At 48.3% G+C, this 22,497-nt stretch overlaps 1 protein-coding gene across 3 annotated transcripts; it reads right to left on the bottom strand.

The window, feature by feature from the left end:
• Nucleotides 1–4,053: 4,053 nt before the first annotated feature.
• LOC127694865 (polyunsaturated fatty acid lipoxygenase ALOX15B-like) lies at nucleotides 4,054–20,950 on the bottom strand. Of its 3 annotated transcripts, XM_052196595.1 has the most exons (14): nucleotides 20,804–20,950; nucleotides 20,493–20,715; nucleotides 20,157–20,238; nucleotides 17,362–17,484; nucleotides 16,086–16,189; nucleotides 6,820–6,992; nucleotides 6,466–6,612; nucleotides 6,155–6,358; nucleotides 5,718–5,804; nucleotides 5,419–5,588; nucleotides 5,128–5,249; nucleotides 4,928–5,028; nucleotides 4,680–4,850; nucleotides 4,054–4,233 (listed from the first exon to the last, which is right to left on the bottom strand). In XM_052196595.1, exons 1-14 carry the CDS (start codon nucleotides 20,948–20,950, stop codon nucleotides 4,054–4,056), a joined length of 2,034 nt encoding a protein of 677 aa, XP_052052555.1. The 3 variants fall into 3 exon arrangements, with proteins under 3 accessions (XP_052052555.1, XP_052052556.1, XP_052052557.1); XM_052196596.1 differs by lacking the exon at nucleotides 5,718–5,804; XM_052196597.1 differs by lacking the exons at nucleotides 5,128–5,249; nucleotides 5,718–5,804 and having other exon boundaries at nucleotides 4,928–5,029; nucleotides 5,433–5,588.
• Nucleotides 20,951–22,497: the final 1,547 nt, after the last annotated feature.

The following is a 22,497-nucleotide window of genomic DNA, read 5'->3' as shown; positions in this document are numbered from 1 at the left end:
TGAGCAGGCCATGATGCACAAGGCAGGGAGCATCTCCTTCCATGGCCTCTGCATCAGCTCCTGCCTCTAGGTTCCTTGCCCGCTTGAGTTCCCGTCTGACTTCCATCAGCGATGGACTGCGATGTGGAAGCACAACCCAAATAAGCCATTTCCTCCCCATCTTGCTTTTGGTTGCAGTGTTTCTTCTCAGCAGTAGAAACCCCTAACTAAGGTAAAAAGGTGAAGGCGCCTTCCATCATGGGAAGTGGGCACATCATTTCTGGCCCCATGGAGTTTCAGGGCAGAGAGGGCTTGAAAAGAGGGCATCCTAGTCTCCTTGGCTTTGGGGACAGTTCCCGCAACAGCTCATGGAAGAGGACCCATCATAGTCTGACTGGAAACTGGCTCTGCCCAGGCTTCCCTCAGAGCCACACATGCAGAGGGAGATGCGCACTGTCTCATCCGAGGGTGCTCGGCAATGGCCAAGGCTGAAATCCAACGCCGAGGAATCACAGGAAGTATTAAAGTTCAATGTAAATGTTAGAAGGTTGCCTAGTTTTCAAGACGTTATTTATTTATGATTCACTATTTATGTATGTATGTATTTATTTATAGACAGTGTCTCACCATCTATCTCTAGCTGACCTGGATATTTAGACCAGGCTGGCCTTGAACTCACAGAGACCCACCTGCCTCTGTCTCCTGAATGTTAACGGTAAAGACATGCATCATCATACCCAGCCAGTGTTTCTGTGATTACAGAACATCTTCAAGCTGGGTGTGACGGTCCACTTGCCGTGAATCCCAGCATACCCGTGTCGGGCTCCTAGGCAGGTCTGAAGCAGACAAGAGAGCACACGGTCACATTTTTATTTTTTAGAGCACTCACATCATGCATATGTCCCATCTGGGCAAGGACAGACACATAGAGACTTCAGCGACTGACCCAAAAGCAGACTAGAGATTTCCCCCAACTGGTGGCCAGCCAAGCATCCGCTGTGGTTTTTGCTTTAGAGAAGAGAAGCCAGAGCCTAGGGATCACATGATGTAACCTCATGATCTTCCTCTTCTTAGTAAGCAGCCACAGTGGGACAAAAATGAAGTTAGGAGCGATGAATTTCCCTCAGGTCTCTGGAGGCAGGACTAGGAGCAGGAGGATGCCTGGTCTCAAGTAGACTGAAATTTTGAAGGCAGGTTGAGGATTATAAAGTATGTTCATATCTCCCTACTCAAACTTTCCCATAGTCTTACTGCATGGACCAGGACTTGCAGGTTTGATTGTGGTCTTCACAAAGAGGAGCCAAGTGGTCACGAAGCAGGAAAGACTCTGTAAACGACACAGCATCCTTGACAGCCACACCAAAGCTGAATCTAATGCTCAGACTGTCCCTGCATCTTGCACTCACCAGGCATGTAACCGCCAACAGGGCAAGACTGCCAGTCTGGAGAGTGACAGTGAGGTGAGACACCTCTGGGAGGGACAAATCATTTTTAGTTGGAATGGGCGTGTCTCTGGGATGTAGACATTCCCATGCCCTGTAGGATGCTGGATTCCCCAATATCATAGGTGTCTCCCAGTCTCTTCTTGGGAGCCAAAGGGGAGATGTGTCTCCACACCAAGTTCCTTGTCAAGGATTAGTCATTCGGTTCCCAAGGTGCCAGCACGATGCTGTCATGAGTCTACCCGACTGAATTGCTCTCTTACTTGCTTTATTTCAACTTAGAAACAATGAGCCCTTCCCTCCCCAGGTCCCTACATTTCCTTCTTAGGTTCCCAACAGCCCCAGGGCTGGGTCGGCTGGTTGTCTGTGGAGTCTGTTCCTTGTGTCTGCATCTTGCTGATACACCCTTAAACCTCTCACAAGCACCGCTCTCTTGGTGTTTTTCATTTTTACAAAAGGATTTTATTTAGTATTTTGCTTGCTTTTTCGAACAAGGTCTCCCTGTGTAGCCCTGGATGTTCTAGAACTTGCTTTGGATACCAGGCTGTCCTCACACTCACAGAGATTCTCCTGCCTTGCCGTTCAAAGTGCTGGGATTAAAAGTGTGTACCACCACTGCCTGGCCACACAGCCATTACTTCTGCTTGCATCTATTGGATTCACTGACTGGATATATCTATATCTATATCTATATCTATATATCTATATCATCTATGCTGTATATCTAGATAGATGATATCAATGTAAAATGCTAGTTATATAGCATTTCATAATATAATCTACACTAATATAATAAAATCTATATACATATATAATATACACTATATTATATAATTTGAAATATTAATATATTATCTATCTACTTATTTGTTTTATAATATATATTATCATAATATATAACTATGTATAATATATTATATATTATACTATGTAATTATGTATAATATATTATATATTATATATAATATATAACAACATATTATATAATATATAATGGTTGATCAAATATATATACATATATATACATATATATGTATATGTGTATATATATATAAAGTTTACATGTAGGTGTATGTCTGTGTGTATGTGTGTGTGTGTGTCTGTGTTTGTGTACAGGAGTACTCTGCCTGTCAAGGCTAAAATAGCGATCAGATCCTTTGTAACTGGAGTTACAGGCTGCCTGTAAGAAGAGCAGCAAGTGCTCTTACCCCCTGGACCATCCAGCCCAACTGGATATGTTACAATTTGAGTATTGTTGCATAAAAACTTACTAAACCAAAGACTCAGAACTTTGATGCCTATATTACGAAAATCACCACGTGACTTTGAATGGATTTATTTGTTACTTTAATGAGTATTTATGGAATCTGAGCCAGAAAGAACAAACAAAACATGAAATAAAAAAACCAGAACTAGAGAGTTGTGATGGTTTGAATATGCTGGGCCCAGGGAGGGGTAATATTAGGAGGTGTGGCCTTGGTAGAGTAGGTGTGTTACTCTGGGCGAGGGCTTAAGACCCTCACCCTAGCTGCCTGGAGTCAGTCTTCCACTAGCAGCCTTCATATGAAGTGGTAGAACTCTCAGCTCCTCCTGTACCACGCCTGGCTGGATGCTGCCATGTTCTCACCTTGATGATAACGGACTGAACCTCTGAACCTGTAAGTCAGCCCCAATTAAATGTTGCCCTTAGAAGACTTGCCTCGGTCATGGTGTCTGTTCACAGCAGTAAAATCCTAACTAAGACAAGAATATATATGAAATATCAGTATTGTATACTGAAGAAGGACTTTAGATGGCATAGTATTACAAATTTGTTAATATTTTCTAATACTCTGAAAATGAGGCCTGGTTTACACTTCACTTAAGGGGAAGCTTTGAGAACACATAGACTGAAAATGATAATGTCCTTATTCCTTAAAACAAAAAAACATAATTTTATGTCTACTGGTGTTTCCCCTGTGACCTGGAGTCCTCTTGGCCACAAGAGGCCCTGGAATTAGAATGATACACGGCGGGGAGCTACCCTGGTCTTCTGGAGGAGCAGCAGTGTTCTTCTGCTCGGGGCCATGCCTTCGCTCTGTTCTTCTCTGTGTGCCTGGCTCCAGTAATCCCTTCTCAGTGCTAAACAATTACAGTGTGAGGTCGTAGGTCATGATGGACCTCGAGGGTTGACTGGTTTCCTGTGGAGCCGAGAAGACTGTCTGATAGCTCAATTATGTCAGTGACTGTGAGATGTCCGTGGCTGTGTGCAGTGGCCCCGGGGTTCTGTGCTTCTGTTACAGTCCTTGGTTAATGGGATACAAAGGAAACCAGCAGAGTCCTTAATCAGAGCTACAGCTCAGGGCCTCGAGACATTTGATGGCTCTCTGCTGTGAGATCCTGTATTCTGTGGGAATTTAGCTTTGTCTGTTTTGATTTTATTAGGGGTGTGTGTGTGTCTGTGTGTGTGTTGTGTGTCTGTGTGTGTTGTGTGTGTGTGTCTCAGGGGTGAGTAAGATGGGGCTTTGTTGTCCAGGAGAAGCATTTGGGGACCTGTATTACTTTGAAAGACTACTTTCTCTCTGTGACACTTAGCGTGGAGAGGCATGGTCAAGAGGTCTACACGTCACATGGGACTGTGTTCTCCAAGACTTTAGATGGAGACGCTGTTCTCAATGAGGGGAGGATCCAGGTAGGTGTAGGGCAGTGCCAGGCTTTGGTTCCTCTCCCTGATGCCATTGGAGATCTGGATCAGCTTTCTCTGGAAGGCAGCCACGCTTCTCCGCGGGGCATCCTCTGTGAAGTGTTCATCTGGATAGTGGCCCAGCGGCCTCTGGGGACCAAGCACAAGGTAGAGCTGCTGAGCTCTCCACCTTCTGCAAGATGCAGCAGCTGCAACCCACCATGGCTGGCCACACCCACAGTGTGTCCCCAGGCCCCATCATCTTACACAATCATTGGTTGAGCCTCACCCTGTCTCTATCCTAAGCTTTTCCTAAATGACAGTGATCTGTAAGTAATTAGTCTTTTCAATGTAAAGACTTAAAGGAGCATTTACTCCCATGTTACCATCATTAATTAAAGTGAGTTGGACACTTGATCCTCACATGAAGATGGTTGAGAGTCATGGGTTAAGAGCTAAGGTCATTAGGAAAATTTAGTGAGGTGAGTGTGCCAGGCAGGGGGAGGTTAGTCAGGGATGAGTTTGGGCCAGGAAGTACAAACCATACACCTTTTCTGTCCAGCCTAGCCTGGCCTGAGTCCTAGGTCTACACTTACACGGTCCCCAGGCTCCTTGCTTAGCAGCCAGAGGGCAATGATGTGATAACATGTGGCATTGACTGCTGGGAGCGTGGCTATGAAACCCTCTGGCCGTGCCTGGCCTTTGGAAGTAGGTGGCGGTGACTGCATGGTAGGTGGCAGATTGGGCATCCAAACACAGGAGTCAAACTGAAGGCAGAGAAGAGAAAATGAGACCGAGACTCTGGCCCTCCGTGACAATGGCTGTAGGCCTGAACTTTCCTTACCTGGCCTGCACTGACAGCTGCATGCTTGGCTGAGCAGGTGAATATCACCATGGTGACATACTGGACCAGGGCTTCCTGGGTATCCAACAAGGAGGGCATACCTGTCAGAAGAGCTGGGCTGGGGCCAGGCATCCTGAGGAACTGAGGACCTCAGAGAGAGGCAGGGGTGGTGCTGTGCCCAAGGGCTAAGGTCCCTGTACCTGAGCTTTCTCTGCTGAGGAAGCCCTCAGAGAAGATCTCCCTCACCCAGGCCTGGAGCTCTTGGTCATCTTGGACAGATGTGTCACTTGGGTAGTAGATGCTGATTATCTCTGAGACAAAGCTGCAAGGAATATAGGCATTCAAACCCTGACTCCAACCCTGCTCCTCTCTGAGAAGCACCCTTGCCCGGGGTAACCCACACAAGGCCTCCTTGTTGTGAACCTTCCCAGTGCACCCCATCTCCTGCCCAGTCTTTCTGCCCATGTGGCTTCTGGGGATGGTTCCCTCACCTCTGTATTGCTTTCCAGATCTGCATCCCATCATCGCGGTAATAGTAGCCTGGGATGTCTTCCACCTCTCGGGCTCGGATATCTTCAGGGAGACACAGGACAGAATAGTTCAGCTGCTCCATGTTTCTCTTTATCAGGTCAGAGAATCCCCCAGTGCCAAGGCCTGTGGACTGAGGGAGAGAAGTCCTGGCTTCAAAAGCAGGGGCAGCAGAGGTGCTAGGGTAACAGGGGCCATGCCCACCCAGACCTCCATCTTCTTCCACCTGAACAGTGCCCAGCCCTCCAAAGGCAGCTCCTACCTTGTCTACCACCTTCCCAGGGGCAATGAGCAGCTGACGGGCGAGCGTGTTGATGTGCAGTGTGTACCGCATGTGAGGAATCAACAGCTGCAAGGAGATGGCAAAATTGGGGAGCCCAAACCTGTCCCCACAAACCTCCATCCAAGTGTGATAGGATAAGGCCAACTGAGGAAAGGCTGCTTAGAAGAAGCGCCACAGGACACCACATAATCCAAGGAATCTATAGGCATGGCTACAGGCTATGTAACCTTGTGTGCTTAGAAAAAGGGGCTCTGTGTAATAGTCCTGGCTCTCCTGGAACTGTGCTATGGAGACCAGGCAGGTCTCAAACTCCTATGGGTCCTCCTGCCTCAGTCCCCCAGCTGGGACTTAAATCAGCTGGGATTAAAGTTGTGTGTCACCATGTCTGGCTTGGGTCAACTTGTTGAGCCACTGACCTTGAAGAGAGGGTGACATTGGGGCAGCTGTCTCAGTGTGGCCAAGGCAAAGACTTCTGGGATCAGGTGGGCATGCAGCAGATGCGTGACAGCCTCGTGGATGGAAAACTCAGCGTTGCGCACCCAGGTCTTGGCCAGCAGCCAGTCCCACTTGTCATCGCTGGGCAGGAAGATGGGGTTGTCTGGCCCGGGAGTCTGGTTGAGCTGGTGGGCAAGGGCAGCAGGGGGGCAGGCGGTGTCAGTATCTGTCACCCACTCAGTGGGACCCTGTGCACTTTGCCCTTGCCCCTGTCCCCTGCCTTCTTACAGACCTGGATGGCGATGGGCAGCAGGGGTCCGGACCCTGAGCTCTGGTACAGCAGGGTCATCGGGGCTGCAGAGAACTGAGGTTTCCCATTGATGACGTTGGTCTGCACTCCAGAAAGAATGCCATGATCCACCAAGAACAGGGAGCCCTTCTGCAGGAGAAAGGGGAGCCCTGACTGCACCTGGCTTCCCAAATCAGGGCCAGGTGGCAGGAAGAAGACCCAGGGTTACCCAGGGAGTGCATTTTGAGAGTTGGCTCTTGGCTTGCAAGGCAAAGTTGGTCCCTCTGTCTCCAGTAGGGGGAGGAGCCTGAGGAAACTAATGGGGTTTGCAGAGCCTGCAGTCTGGGCCCCACCTACCTCCAACTCAGCCTGCAGACTGGTCCCAGGGCCCAGCACTGGGGCTACCATTTCATCAGTGACTGGGAAGTTCTCCGGGATTCTTCGACAGCGGCGAATCAGGACCGGGTTGATGCCATTTAGGAACTGGGAGGCAAAGAAGGCATCTTCCTGCCAGTGTGCGAACACATACTCTGCAGGAGGGGAGAGGGGGCCAGTCACCAAGGCTCCTGAAGGTCTCCTCCTCACTTGCATGGGGGAGTTCTCTCTTGTCTCTCCTGGGTGCCATTGTGTGTGCTGCCATCCCTGGGCTGGTGCTCTTGGGTTCTATAAGAGAGCAGGCTGAGCAAGCCAGGGGAAGCAAGCCAGTAAGGAACATCCCTCCATGGCTTCTGCATCAGCTCCTGCTTCCTGACCTGCTGAGTTCCAGTCCTGACTTCCTTTGGTGATGAACAACAACTTGGAAAGGTAAGCTCAATAAACCCTTTCCTCCCCATGCTTCTTGGTCATGATGTTTGTGCAGGAATAGAAACCCTGACTAAGATAAGCTCCAAACTCAAGATGTCACACATAGGTGACACCTGTTGCTATGTCCATCACATGCCTTCCCAGAGCCTACTTCCCACACTCAGCTGAGAACAGGTTACATCACAGTCTATATAAAAGACAGACCTTTCCTCACTTTTGCTTCCTTTTTCCCCCTTTGTCTTTCTCTTTCCCCTCTTTGTCCCCAGTAAACCTCTTACACATGGAACTGCTTTGGCCTGGTATAGTATGTCAAGACTTGAGTCACTATTCTAACACATCACTTAGTGCTGAAAGCGGGGACTCTGAGGTACAGCAGCACAGGTGGTGAGATCACGGCCACGTGGATCATCACCCGGTGGAGGGCTGCTGTGACTGACCTCAGGCTGCTGTGACTGACCTCAGGCTGCTGTGAGCTCAGGCTCACACCTGCCACCAGTGGAGCACACCAGAACCGTTGCTCATGCCACAGCTGCAATCTGTGGCCAGGCAGAACTTAAGCCCGGCCAGCTGTGCACGCAGCTGTCTTTGGAGCGGTGCAGCCCCCACCACACGAGAACTGTCTGGCCCAATGGGAGCTTGTCAGGATTGGTGCATGGGAGCAGAGAAGAAGCCCTCACTGCCCCAAACCCTCTTCTAACCGGCTCCATTGGCAGAGGCCATCTATCCGGCCCAGAGTCCTACTGCGGCCCTGCTGCAGAGCCACTGCCTCCTGCTGGTCACTTCCACCACGTGGGGCGCTGCTGCTTCCTGGACATAGAAGAACCTCTATCACATGAGCTGTGCCTCCTTGGTCCACCCTGAGGGGCTAGCTTCTGCCGGGTCCTCACCAACCACTCAGTTCCACATTTCCTGCTACCAGATCGCTAGAATTCTCTCACAGTCATCAGCATATTGATTGATAAGGAGTTTCTCTGGTCAGTAGGAAGGACCCTAATTTCCCAGATAGGTCTGGCCAGCCTTTTCTGGGGGCTAAGGGGTTAGCATTTCACAGCCACGGTCCTTATGACCAGCCTCCCAGCTGACAAACAAGATAGGACATCAGCCCTTGGGTGACCATACCCCTCGAAAGCGGCTCTCGCGCTCCTGTCCCCTCGGGTTCTTGCAGTCATTTAAGAACCCCCTAGGCCAAGGGAAGAGACATTTTCTATAAGTATGGGAATTACCGCGTATAGCCTCTAGGGGGCCCTAGTGATGACTTACACCTGTAGCCTGGCTGAAATTTATTTTTGGTTATTGACTTATTCTTAGGACACCAGTATGTATAATCCAATAACTCCCCAATGGGTGCTGTGATGTCTTCGAATGTATCACCGGGCACTCCTCTGGGATGTCTCCTGGAAAATTTCAAATCTCTGAAGCTAATGCCTGACTTGAGGGCATCAATATTAATACACCTCTGCATTAAGGTCTGGGTTCAGTACCAGTTAGATAATAGTTCCACATGGCCACTTAATGGTACCCTAGAGCCAATTGTTTTAAGGGCTCTTAATACATACTGCCAGCGAACTGGTAAATGGAAAGAGGCCCCTTATGTCCAAGCATTCATCTGTCTTCGCTTCAATCCCTCCATGTGCTCCTCTTGATCCCTAACCCAACTTCTCTTAGCCATGAAACCTCCACAGCCTCCACCAGATGATGCAACAATGCTTGATCCAGCTAACGAACCGGCTCCCTTTCGCCGCAGTCCTGTTTCCATGCTGCTGCTGAAAACCCAAACTGCTGCCTCAGTTTCTCCTTCTCACCAGGATATCCCAGAGCCCTCTAGCTGGGACTCTCCAGACGCCCCCTCACCCCCATGCCAGTTGCAGGTTGCTCCAAATGCCCTACAATGGCGCTGACCTTTATCCCCTCCTATCACTCGATTTAAGGCTGCAGCCAGACCCCCCCCCCCACGTCCTTCTCCCCCAGGGACACCTGACTCAGCATCGGTCCTTCCACTCGAGAAGTTGCTGGGGTAGATGGCCTTGTCAGCGTGCACGTTCCTTTCTCGCTGAGTGATCTTTCTCAGATGGAAAGCAGACTGGGCTCGCATACTTCTAACTCCTCCGCCTTTATTACAGAGTTCCAGTACATAACTCGGCCTCATAGCTTGACTTTCCACTATGTACATATGATACTTACTAATAATAACTTGCTTCCTGAGGAACGCAGGCGAGTTTGGGAGCAAGTGAGAATGTGTGCAGACGAAACTCATCAAACAGATAGAGCATATCCTATTGGATTGGAGGCAGCGCCTGACCAGGATCCTCAATGGAATTATAATTTTAGCCAGAGATAGATTTATAACATGCCTTCTGGCCAGCCTAAGAAAGGCAGCCTTAAAGCCAGTAAATTTGAAAATCTCCCAGAGGTTTTCCAGGACAAACAAGAAAATCCATGTCAATTTTTAGAACGCTTCACTTTAAAGGCCTTATTACTGTATAGCAATCTGGGCCCTGAAAACCCAGAAGGTAGCAACTTCTGTCCTACCTCTTTTCCCAGAGCTACCCCACATAAAAGCCAAACTTAGAAACCTGGAGAGGGGACCCCTAACTCCATAGGCAGAAGCCTATGCGCTGACCTTCATGGTTTAGTGTGTACCATGAGAGAGATGAGAAAGCCCGCAAACAAAAATACCATATGTTGGCAAAGGCTGTCAGACCAGCTCCAGCCACTGCCCCGGACTCCTGGTCTTCTAAGACTCAGAGACCACCAGGCTCCTGCTACAAATGTGGTCAACAAGGTCATTGGGCAAGAGCTTGCCCTAACTTCTGCAAGTCAAGGGGGCCATGCCCTATGCCATCAAGAGGGACACTGGGATGTCGATTGTCCTCATGATGCACAGAACAGAGAGACATCACCCCCAGATAGCCCTCCCACTGACCTTGTAGGCTTGGCTGTGGCCAACTGAGGAGGCCCGAGCTCCCCTGACTGACCATCACTAGCAGGGAGCCCCGGGGAGCCGTCGTGGCATATGAGTGGTCCATCTCCTTTCTCTTGGACACTTGGCCACTAACTAGGTCTTGATGGAGTTTTCAGAACCCACCTCCCTCACTGGTTTTCCTATCATCGGGGTAGGATATCAACATTCCCATCTTTACCAGACCTCAACACTTAGTTGCATTTTTAGGGGTAAACCTCTCACCCATTCCTTTTTGGTAGTGCCAACGTGTCCTGTCCCCTTATAGGGAAGGGATTTTCTAGCTAGGTTGGGGGCCTATATTTGCTTTGCTCCCCATTCGCCTAAACCCAAGCTTGCCAGCAGTTCCTCTGCTCCTTCTTCTAGCCAGTCAACCTACTAACACTGACATGTTGTCTCCTTTACCAGCTTCTCAGGCAGATTCCTGAGTCTGGGACATCCAGAACCCCTCTGTGGCTAAACACCGTTCTCCTCTTCTCATCCAGTTACTGGGCTCTACCAGGTACATCACTCTCTCAACGCCTCTCTCTCTCCAGAGCCTCAGGGGACTTAAGCCTGTCATTTATGACCTCTTGGAAAAAACTCCTTCACCCCACCTCTTCCCCCTTTAATATCCGTATACTAGCAGTTAGAAACCTGGTGGTAACTATCGCCTGATTCAAGACCTTAGGCGCATTAATTCTGCAGTGGTTCCCCTCCATCCTGGTGTGGCCTTACACACCCTTACACACTTCTTTCCTGGTGTGGCCTTACACACTTATCCTGGTGTGGCTAACCCTTACACACTTCTTTCCACTATCCCCTCGGGGACTGCCCATTTCTCAGTCCTAGATCTTAAAGATGGCATTTTTCTCTATCCCTCTAGATGCCCAGTCACAGAACATATTTGCCTTTACCTGGACAGATTCTGATACCCACTGTTCTACTCAACTTACCTGGACTGTTTGTTCTACCTCGAGAATTCCAGGACAGCCACACCTATTTGGTCAGGCCCTGGCTTCTGACTTACTGTCTCTGTCTCCCTAAATCTAAGATTATACTTTATGTAGATGATGTCCTTCTCTGAAGCCCCTCTCTAGAGATTAGCCAAGCTGACACCTCTGCTCTTCTAAATTTCCTTTCCAGTCAAGATTACAGGGTCTCACCTTCTAAAGTCCAACTGTTCACTCCTCAGGTCACCTATTTGGGATTAACAATTACCCCCAACCCACAAGACCTTAGATAAAAAAGAATCTGATTCAGTCTCTAACTGTTCCTTCTACAAAGGAAGAGATTTTCCATTCCTAGGAATAGTCAGTTTCTTATGTTCCTGGTCCCTTCCGTTTCCCTCTGTTCTCGTCCCTTATATGAAGCAGTGTTAGGCCCCACCCACGAACAGCTTCTCAAACCTGTTACCAAGCCCTTCCAGAGGTTCCAACAGGCTGCCTCTACATCTACTACAAGGCCCCAGCCCTACATCTCTCTGACCTGACTCGTCCTTTTTCCCTCTATGTAACTGAAAAGGAGGGATTTGCCCTTGGGGTCTTAGGTCACCAACTGGGACCCTCTTTTACACTCATAGCATACTTGTCAAAAAACCTAGATCTAACCATCCAGGGATGGGCACCTTGTATCCGTCCCTTAGCAGCCACTGAACTCCTTATTTGAGAGTTAAACAAACAAACAAACAAACAAATCCTAACCTTGGGGTCACCTATAACTGTCTTCTCTTCTCATAACCTGTCACAGCTCCTAAATTACAAAGGCTTGTAGACTCTCCCTCCCTCCAGGGTTCTTTCTCTTCAGGTAGCACTAATAGAAGACCCACACTCACCTTCCAATCATGCCCCCCTCTTAATATTTCCAATCTTTTTCCTCGGCCTAATACTAACCATTCCCTGTCTCACTCCTGCACTGAGACTTTAGAGGAACTATTACCTCATCCTTCACACATACAGGAGGACACATTGCCTCAAGCCATTTATACCTGGCACACAGATGGAAGCTCCTTTGTATATGAAGGGACTAGAAAAGCTGGCTATGTCATAGTCTCAGACACCGAGGTGGTTGAGGCACAGGCACTTCCTGCACACACCACTAATCAACAGGCTAAGCTAATAGCCCTTACCCATGCCTTTCAACTGGCACAGGGACAATCCCTCCACATCCACAGAGATTCCAAATATGCTTTCCATGTCCTCCTGTCCCACACTGCTATTTGGAAGGAGCGCGGGTTACTTACCACTAAAGGAGGATCAGTAACTAATGCAAACCACATTATGGCCATGCTGAGGGCCTCTCATCTCCCCACAGCTATTGCGATTGTCCACTGCAGATGACACCAGACAGATGATGACTCTATTGTCTCCAAGGGAAACAACCAAGCTGATGAGGCAGCTAGAGCTGTGGCCCTTAGGGGCCTGCATGTGTCTCACCCTCCCCAGGACGTCCTTACACTGCAACCCACATTTCCACCTTCACCCCTTGACACTTGCCAAACTCTGTCCTCTCTTCACCAACTCTTTCATCCTAACAGCCAGCCATTGTCTTATTCTGTTAAGACCCATCTACTGCCTACTCCTGAAGACTTAAGTTTCTTAAAATCTGTATCACAGCTTCTTGAAGAATCTGTCAGATGTCTGACTCCAACTCAAGGTATCATAGCACCCCTTTTCATACCCATCAGGCTAGGGGTACCCTTACCTAGCCTAGAACTGACTGGCAACTTGAATTTACCCACATGCCTACTCTCAAATGTGCCAAGTTCCCCCTTGATGGACACCTTCTCAGGGGTGGGTGGAGGCATTTCCCACAACTAACATTAGGGCTCTGACAGTCTCTGATCTCCTCTAAGAGATCATCCCCAATTTGGTGTCCCAGCCTCCCTCTAGTCAGGCAATGGTCCTGAATTTACTCCCCAAATTTCTCAAATTCTAGCTAAGGTTTCTAGACATCCCCTGGCATTTTCATATTACCCACCACCCTCAGTCTTCAGTCAGGTAGAAAGAACCAATTGCTCTTTAAAAAGCACTCATGTTAAGATGTCACAGGAACTACACCACGATTGGGTAAAACTCCTACCTCTGGCTCTTTTCAGGCTACGAGCTCTCCCCATCTCTTCATCTCGCCCTTTGAACTCACGCATGGGCATCTGGTCCTAACTCCTGGTCTTTCACCTAAATACTCTCCCCTCCCAGACCATCCACTTACCCCATTACTTTGCCACCTCAGTTCTCTCCTATGGAATTTTGCTGACCTCCATCTACTGCACTGACCCTTGACCACTGCCTGTCAACATCGGAGACCAGGTCCTTCTATCCCCTCCAGACCATCGGCCCTTACGCCTTTCTCCTAAATGGCAGGGCCCTTTTAAGATAATCCTTGTGACCCTTACAGCTGCTAAACTTGAGGGACTCTCTCATTGGGTCCATCTGTCTCACCTAGAACCTTCATCCCTCCACCTAAAAATGAGTTTTCTCGATACACATCCACCCTAACAGGACCATGCTCTGGTAAGCTTCAGAAGACATCGAGCCCACCCACCTTGCTCCCAATCCCAGAAAATGAGACTCCACTCCAGCAGCTGCGCTCTACCTCCCTGGATTGGACGTGGGTTTCTCATCGTCCCCCTGCTCTTCGTTTCCACCCAGGGTAGCCCATACATCTGGAGATTTGAGGTTCAAGAAGCCCTCACAGATAACAGTCTCTCCAAATAGGGTCCAGAAAACTGCTCCATAGCCAGATGCCAGGAACTGATCCAAATCGCTATCATCCCTATATCTGTTATCCCATCTAAATATTATGATCTCTGTACTTGTTTTCTTTTTGACCAGACAAAAGGTTATTGTAGAAATGGCCAGATGTATTTGGGGGCTGCCCATATTGGTCTTGTCAGATACATATGTTAGGACCATGGATCAATCATTTCTTCTATCAACACCGCAAGACACTCTTCTTCTACATACAAGACCCATGGGATCTCAGGTGGGAGATAGGGGTTGTTCGTAAACTCTACCATAAAAATCAATCCAGGTCTCCCATAAGTACTATCCAAATCCAGAGAAAATATGTCTCAATTGCCCAACCTCTAGATATTAGAAAAGTAGGAGACATAATCAAACACTCCTCTGAGGTCCTTACCTCTTTGACAGCACCCCTCATAAAAGGCACTAACTTGTCATTTCACCTTTTGCTTCAGACCTTAACCTTGGCGCACCAACTTCTTAATGTCACCAGACCTGGTCGCTTTAAAGATTGCTGGCTATGCGTACCCCCTGGACTAACTCACAATTGCCACTTATGGCCTCTCTGGTGATACTGCCCAGTAACCTTCCTTTTGTCAGCTGCCTTGACTCCAATTTTGCCATGACTCCATACATTACCTCTATCCCTCACCTCGGTGTGAGAAACTGTTTTAAGACCTTCAGGACATGTTCTCTAGGAATGCTAAGCTCCCTAGACTGCAAAAGAACCACAACCCTTGATATATCATCTCCGCCACAATGCTCTGCAGTCCAGAACACCTCAATTCTTTGTGGTACTCAGGTATATCATCGCCTACCCACCAGCTGGTCAAGAGTTGGCACATTGATACTCCTTTTTCCTGAACTGGGAGTAATCCAGGGAAACGAGCCCCCGCCAATCCCAGTTGTAGCTGCCCCACATAAGAGGGCAGTTCAGGTCGTGCCACTCTTGGTTGCTACTGGAATAGCAATAGGTGCTGGTACTGGAATTGCAGGTATATCGATTTCCATGACTCAATATGATAAATTCACTTCCCAGTTTAAAAGTAATTTCCAAGAAATGTCTGAATCCATGCTTACTATTCAGAAACAGATCGAGTTTTTGGCAGCCGTGGTGCTTCAGAACTGATAGGGGCTAGATGTCCTGACAGCTAAAGAAGGTGGTCTTTGCCTGTTCCTCCAAGAAGAATGCTGTTTCTACATCACCCAATCTGGGATAGTGAGAAATAAAATCCAGACATAGAGAATTTCAGGAAACATGAGGCCTCCAGTTCTGGGATTTTCGAAAACCCTCCATGGAAGTGGACTCTGCCTTTCATAACACCTCTTCTAGTCATCGTCCTGGCAATATTATTTGTTCCCTGCCCCACTAATCTTGTTTCTACATTCCTTCAATGGCAAATAAAAAAAAATTCTTACCAAACTATTAATCAATTCCTATTACAGGATTCCCAGCTTCTGTCCACAGAGGAACCTGATGTGAACGTTTACCAAGTAGACCCTGATTGTGAAAGTCAGGTACACCCCAGAATTGATGATGCCCCAATCCCTTTTCACCATCACCTTCCCCTCCCCTTTTTTCCTCCTCTTTGTGATAAGAAAAGAGAGGAATCTTGGCATCAAAAGACCAGTTTTGCAGATCAGCTCCAAACTCAAGATGTCACACATAGGTGACACATGTTGCTATGACAACCACATACCTTCCCAGAGCCCACTTCCCACCCTCACCTGCAAACATGTTACATCACAGCCTATATAAAAGACAGACCTTTCTTCACTTTCCTTCCTTTGTTTTCCCTTTGTCTTTTACTCTTTCCCCTCGTTGTCCCAGTAAACCTCTTACATGTGTAACTGCTTTGGCCTGGTGTCCTATGTCCAGACTCGAGCCGCTATTCTAAGACATCATCCACAGCCCCAATCGTAGTTTAACTGTTGGATTAGATCAAGGGTCCCCTCTGCCTTCCACCTCTTTTGTGTCTACGGGAACTTGAATGTCTAGGAGGAAGGGCAAGGAGTCGGCTAAAGTCACAAGGTGAATTGTTGTTCATTGTTAATTAGTTAATTAATTTTGTCTGTGCCTCCTGGCAGAGATGAAACTGATATCCCAGAGAGCTTAGGATTCTGTCCCAGAGGCTCACCTGCTGCTGCAGTCTTGTGGAAGTTAAACATTCTTCTCATCTCCCTCAGACTCCTCCAGAGTCCTGTGCGGTCCAGGAGCCCTTTGATTTTCAGCTCTGTAAACCTGATGGAAGATGAGGGGAGGGGGATGAGGCGCAAGGCCGAGAAGACCCTCCTCTGTCTGCCTGGGACAGTCAGTGCCCTAAGGTAGCCACTGTCCTGCAGGATAGGACACCACGCCTTGGCCAGGGCTGAGTGAACCATAGAAGTGAGGTAGGGAACTGAGGAGAAGAGAGAATGTAGGACTGTGGGCGATGGACAGGGAGGCATCCTCACTGTGTAAGCTGAATAATCCCTTTGCTTCCCAACTTGCTTTTTGTTCATGATGTTTGTGTAGGAATAGAAACCCTGACTAAGACAAATTGGTACCGGTAGTGGGGTATGCCTGTGACAACCTCACCATGTTTGGGGGAGGACTGTGGAAGGACTTTGGAACTTTGAGCTAGAAGAGCCATTGAGATGTTGAGTTTTGTGGAATGTTGTGCCTGGAAGATAATGTTGAGAACAGTGCAGAAGATGGAGGCCTGGCTTGTGAGATGTCAGTGGGAAGACTCTTATCAGGGCTGTTGCTATTTTGATTGTGAAGATTCTGTGGTTTTAGTTAGCTGGGCCTGAAGAATCAGCTGAGGTTAACAAGATACCAGAACTACTAAAGTAAAAACCTTTGCATTACTGGTACTATTGATGCTGGTTAGCTGGAGCTAAGAAATTAGTGGTGATTAAGAAGAGACCAGCATCATCGAGGTGAAATCTGGGAAGTGTTTTCTGAGAGCACAGAGGCTGTGATTCTGAGATAGCCAAGGTGTATCCAAGACATCGAATAGAGTTTGATTTTGATTTTGATTGTGACTGTGCCCTGATATTTATTCCCTCTTGAAGGAAGAAAGTATTTTAGTGGAGCCCACAGTTAAGATACTTTGAATTGTCAAAGACTTTGAATTTTAAAAGATATTGGATATTTTAAAGGGATTGAAATGTTAGTATGTAAGAATTTGTAAAGACTGTGGGATTTTTAAAGTTATTTAGATCGTGGGGATGAATAAGTAAGAATTGAGACTTTCTAGTGATGTTTGTGTGTCAAGTTGACGAGGGGTCCAAACCTGCTTGAGTTCCAGTCCTGACTTCCTTTTATGATGAACAGGAATGTGGAAGGTGTAAGCTGAATAAACCCTTATCTCCCCAACTTCTTCTTGGTCATGATGTTTTGTGCAGGAATAGAAACCCTAAGACACTCACGCCGAGTGGGCTTTAAGGAAGAATCTGGCATTCTTCATCGCAGAGTACTTGATGTTGAGGTCCAAGTCTTTCACAGTCTCGTGGTCGAGGCAGTGAGGCCAGCCTTCAATGTAAGTCTTCCAGCTGGAAGGGGGACAGGTGAATGAATGGTCAGCTGTGGCCTTAGGAACCCTTGCATGGAGACAGAAGAATCCCTGCCCCAGGGGACACTGGCCACAGTAGCCCCTTTCTGCCAGCAGGGGCTTCCCTGAGACACTCCCTGCCCCTATGCTCACAGGGTTGGATGCAGGCTACATGTCCCCACAGGGAGACTTCTGAGCACATGACCCAATTGGGTGAATTGGAGGAATTTGAGGTTGGAGCTGATCCAAAGCCCCGGGGTCTCTAAAGCATCTGAATTAAAGTATGTGAATGTTGGAACTGTTACCTAGGAAGAGTGGGACTCCAGAAAAGCAGGAGGATGGGAGGGAGAAGGGGGGGAGGACGAGGAGGAGGAGGAGCTTAACATTTGTTGTTTCGGTCATTTAAAAATAAACTTTTAGAGTTGAGGCCAATGTAGTTAGAGTCTTTCTCTAACCAAAACAAATTTTAAAAGGCTGTGGCTGTGGCTCAGCAGTGGAGCTCCTGCCTAGGATGCACAAGGCCCTAGCTTCAATCTCCAGCATAAAAAATAAAACTAAGGGTCTAGAGAGATAGCTCAGTGGTTAAGAGCACTGTCTGCTCTTCCAGAGGTCCTAAGTTCGATTCCCATCAGCCACATGGTGGCTCACAGCCATCTGTAATGGGATCTGACACCCTCTTGGCTTCCAGGTGCACATGCAGATAGAACTCTCATGTGTAAAATAAAGTCTTAAAAAAGAAAATAAAAAAGTAAAATTTAAACCTTAAAAAGTTACTGCACTCTGTGAAACCTGGCATGTATGTGACCTCCACATGTGTGTGATAGGCTGTGGCAAATATGTGACCTCCACATGCATGTGGTAGGCTGTGTACAAACAGACATACAGTGTAAATAAAATGTAATTACAGGGTGTTTTTCTTTTTCTGATTTTTGGATTTTTGAGACACAGAGAGGGTTTCTCTGTGTAGCCCTGGCTATCCTGGAACTGGCTCAGTAGATCAGGCTACTCTGAAAATCAGAGCTCAGTCTACCTCCTCCTCCAGAGTGCTGGGGATGAAGGGCAGCACAGCACTGCCTGGCGCACATCTATAAAAAAGTAACAAAATTAAGAGGGACCCGGGCATAAGTCAGTAATGTGTGTTTACTCAGAATGCAAAGGACTTAGGATCAATAACCAGTATCCAACAAACAGTTGAACAATGAGAAATCTTTTAGATTTGAGCTTCTGATGTCAAAGGATGGGTTGCAGTTAAGGTGAACTGCCACCAGGTGGTGGCCAAACGCTTTGTCACAAGGAACCTAGTACTGGCTTCATCTGGGGGGGAATCTTGGTAAAATGCAGATTCTCACTTAGTAGGTGTGAGGTGGGCCTGAGTGCCTGCCTTCTCTGACCAGCACCCAGAAGATGTTAAGGCTGGGGTTTGAAGCCTCAGTTTAATTATAAATGCTGAGGGTTCACACAGAGAGAACAGACAGAAAACAGCACTAACCATAGGCATTTAGGCAGGGCTTAGCTAAATTCATGTTGTTGAGTCCTTTTATTTATCTTGGTGGTTGTGGGGGCAGGATCTCACATAAAGTAAGCCTCCAGGTCACTATACAGCTAGAGGTGACCTTGAACTCCTGATCCTCCTGCCTTCATCTCAAGGATGCTGGGATTATAAGTATGTCTCACCCTACCTGGTTCACGTGGCATTGGTGACCAACATTAAAGCTTTACTTGTTACCTGCTCTACCAGCCAGGTTACACCCCGACTCTATTTTTTCCCTTTATAGTAAATTCAGTGCTGAAGAAGAAACCCACAGCCCAGGAATGCAGAATTAGACTCCCGGGTCTTCTTAACCATTCTCATTGGTTTTTCCCTAACAACCCAAAGGGAGAAGAAAGCCTCAATTAAAGAGAGTAAGTGTGTTACCCAAGATCTCCCAGCTCCTTTTGTTACAGTCTAGACTGGCCCTGCATCATGGAGGATGTAGATTTCATTATCCGCCCCTCTGCCCTGTTTGCTGCTGTGAGGCTTTTAATGCCATGGCTTTTATGACAAAAGTCGAATCACCAAGAACCAAATGAGTCTGTGCTTGCTCAGTTTCCAGAGACCTAGGGCAAAAGTGGGGGCTCAGGATTTGGAAAGCGACCAGGATTAAGAGCACCAGGCGATTTTGACACTGTCCACCTGAGTACAGTTGCTGCTTTTACCCCCTTGTAATTCCCACCTACTGTGATCTCGGCATGATCTCTGCTCTAACTCTTAATGCTGAGCTGGGAAAGCGCTCCTGTCTGAGCGTTTCTCTACTGTCTAGGGATGGGTTTGAAGGTCCTCCTTAAATGCCAGGAGTTCTGCCGTATTGATGAAGAAAGCAACAACCCAACCAGTGAGAGAAAAAGAGAAATGAAAGCAACAACCACCCCAGAGAGGAGAAGAAGGCAGAAGCCACAGGGCAGGGTTGTCTGAACAGTGGGTTTCAAACTTCAGTGGGTGCCAGAGTTATCTAAAAGGCGTGGTAAGATGCAAGTCTCTCTGCCCGGGACAGAGTCAGAGGTCCTGCGAGAATCTGCTTCTCTCGCAGGTGACCCCTATTGTTAACAAGGCTGGGTCTGGGGTTAGTCCTTGACTTGGCTGCTTCCCATCCCATAAGTGAATCCTCCTGCAGGGGTCGCTGTCTCCCTCCTCACCTGTACATCTTCTGCCTGGCCTTAAGTTCCTTCTGGCGCTGGTCCTGTAGTGTAGGGTGGTGGTCTTGCCAGGATACCTTGGCTGCCGGAGGGGGCGTGGATGGAAAGGATACTCTCCTGATCTCTGGCATTCTCCCTCCAACCCTCCCGTGCCCTTATCCCGGGTACACTTCTTCCATTGCCAGCTGACTGCCACCACCTCCTGCTCCTGCCAGGCCCCTCCTTCCTCCTCTGCTCCTACCTGGCATCCACACCAGTTCACCTCTCCACTCCCCAAGCCCAGCCTCCTCTACCCTGCTGTGCGCCTCCTGCAGCCTCAGTCAGAGGGAGCCTCACCTGCTCCCTCTCTCAGCACCAGCTCCCCCGCCCCTTCCAGCCACTGATAGCAGGGGAAGCGCAGGGCAGCCCCAGGCAGCCACTCCAGCTGGAACCAGCGGCAAAACCAGGCATCTGGAGGGAAAGACACCAGCGGGAAGGGCGACTCCGGGGGTGCCTTGCGGACTCGCAGCATCAGCACAGCGCCAACGTCCTGGGGGAGCGTCACCTCGAAGTCTTCTTCCTAGGAAGGGCTGTTTAGTATGCCGAGGATGGTCCTCCCTGGGCCCCCTTCCTCCACAGTCGCCATTGCCCGCTCCCCAAGAACTCACAGCACCCGCGCTGAACTCCTTGCCCAGATGGTCCAGAGGTACTAAGGGGCTCTCTCCGTGGGTTCCCACGATGCTGACAGACACTTTGTCCCACGTGCCCGCCCCACAGGCCTCCCCGGTGGATACTCTCAGCCTGAATTTAGCCATCCCCCTGGCCAGTCTGACTCTCTACTGCAAGCTGAACTACCTGGCAGGATGATTTAACCTCAGGGATGCCCCGCCCCCAGGCCAGGTTAAGGGGAAATGTGTTTGCTACCCACTGGGTTCCAGTTCAGCTTCTTTGCCACCAGGAAGGGCCTTAAAATTTAGGGCAAGGAGTAGGTGGGTTGACACACTGAAACCTGGAGTGACAATGGGTGGCCCTGAGACAGGGAGGGGACTCCAGTTCCCAGGGTGAGTTCCAGATCCAACTGGGATGTGGGGTACAAGGATTAAGATGATTTTTGTGCTGTCTTAGCTTTAAATGTGTGCGAGGCTCCATTTGATTGTTCCTATAACTCTTCTCACACTACAAGGCTGCTTTCATTTCTTTTAAGAACTGACTTTGAGAGCCATCACTGGCCAGGACTATTAGATGCTGCCAACACAGGTCCAGGCAAGACTCTCCTTTGCCTGCCTCTTTACTAAGATGAAGCACAGGGAGAAGACACTCAGAGACTCTAGGCATGGATTAGAGTTTTAGATGATGGTGAATGCTGGGGAAGACAGCAGACATTGCTGATGTGAGGACCTGAGAAGATGGGGTGGAGAGAAAGACCCTGAGAGACCCAGAGGAGGGGAGAGGTGAGCTCAGCCTATGTGTTTCTGGGCACCACTAATTGGACTCCGTGTGTTATTAACAGGGAAGAGGACCTGAAGTTGAGGGGGGACATAAGGGAAAGTCAGGGAGAGGTGTAGGGGAATGGGGTAGATATGATCAAATGCATTGTATGCATATGTGAAGTCTCAAATGATATATAAAAATATTAAATATGTATTTTAAAAGGGTATGTCTAGTGAAGCTGGTTTCCTGTTGGGGAATTATCTGTGCAAAGGCCCTGAGGTCACTGGAGAAGGGAAGGCAGAGCTGGAGTGAGGGAGAGGGATGTCAGAAGGAAGATGGAGGCAGAGTTTACCCTTGAGGGAAACAATAGATCTGGGGGAGCTAGTCTGGAAATCCTCTTTCTGTGACCATTAGACATCCAAATACAGTGGTCACCAAGGGTGTCTACCTGGAAGTCACTTAGGATGTCTACCTGGAAACCATGGCACAGGGACAGCTGTGAGCCCTAGGCTAAAAGAATATTCCTGGGAAGGGGCAGTGCAACAGGTTGCAAGTTGCTCAAAAATTTGAAAGTTTTGCAAACTAGGTAGAATCAACAAAGATTGTTCAGTGTGTGGGTTACTTTAACTGTTTTGTTATTATAAAGAAGTCAAAGCTTTATGTCGGCTCCAAATTTTGAGGCCTACTCCCTACTGTTCTCGGGACTGATGGGCTGACCCATCATGGTGAGTATATGCTAGGTTCACATGGTTACAGAGAAAGTAGCAGACATAGCTTCCCCACTGCTGCCCCCCCCCCACTGTTGTGTCACATAATTTCTGGGGAAATAAAAACAGATATCAACCCATAAAGGTAACTAACAACTGATTAGAGTTGTGATACTACCCAGTCCAATCTGTTGAGTCAAATTCAGGTAACTTAATGGAGGATG

Source organism: Apodemus sylvaticus, chromosome 10 (assembly GCF_947179515.1).
Source record: "Apodemus sylvaticus chromosome 10, mApoSyl1.1, whole genome shotgun sequence".
NCBI lineage: Eukaryota > Metazoa > Chordata > Mammalia > Rodentia > Muridae > Apodemus > Apodemus sylvaticus.
Note: the sequence above shows the minus strand (reverse complement) of the source record. Positions and strands in the feature narration are given on the sequence as shown.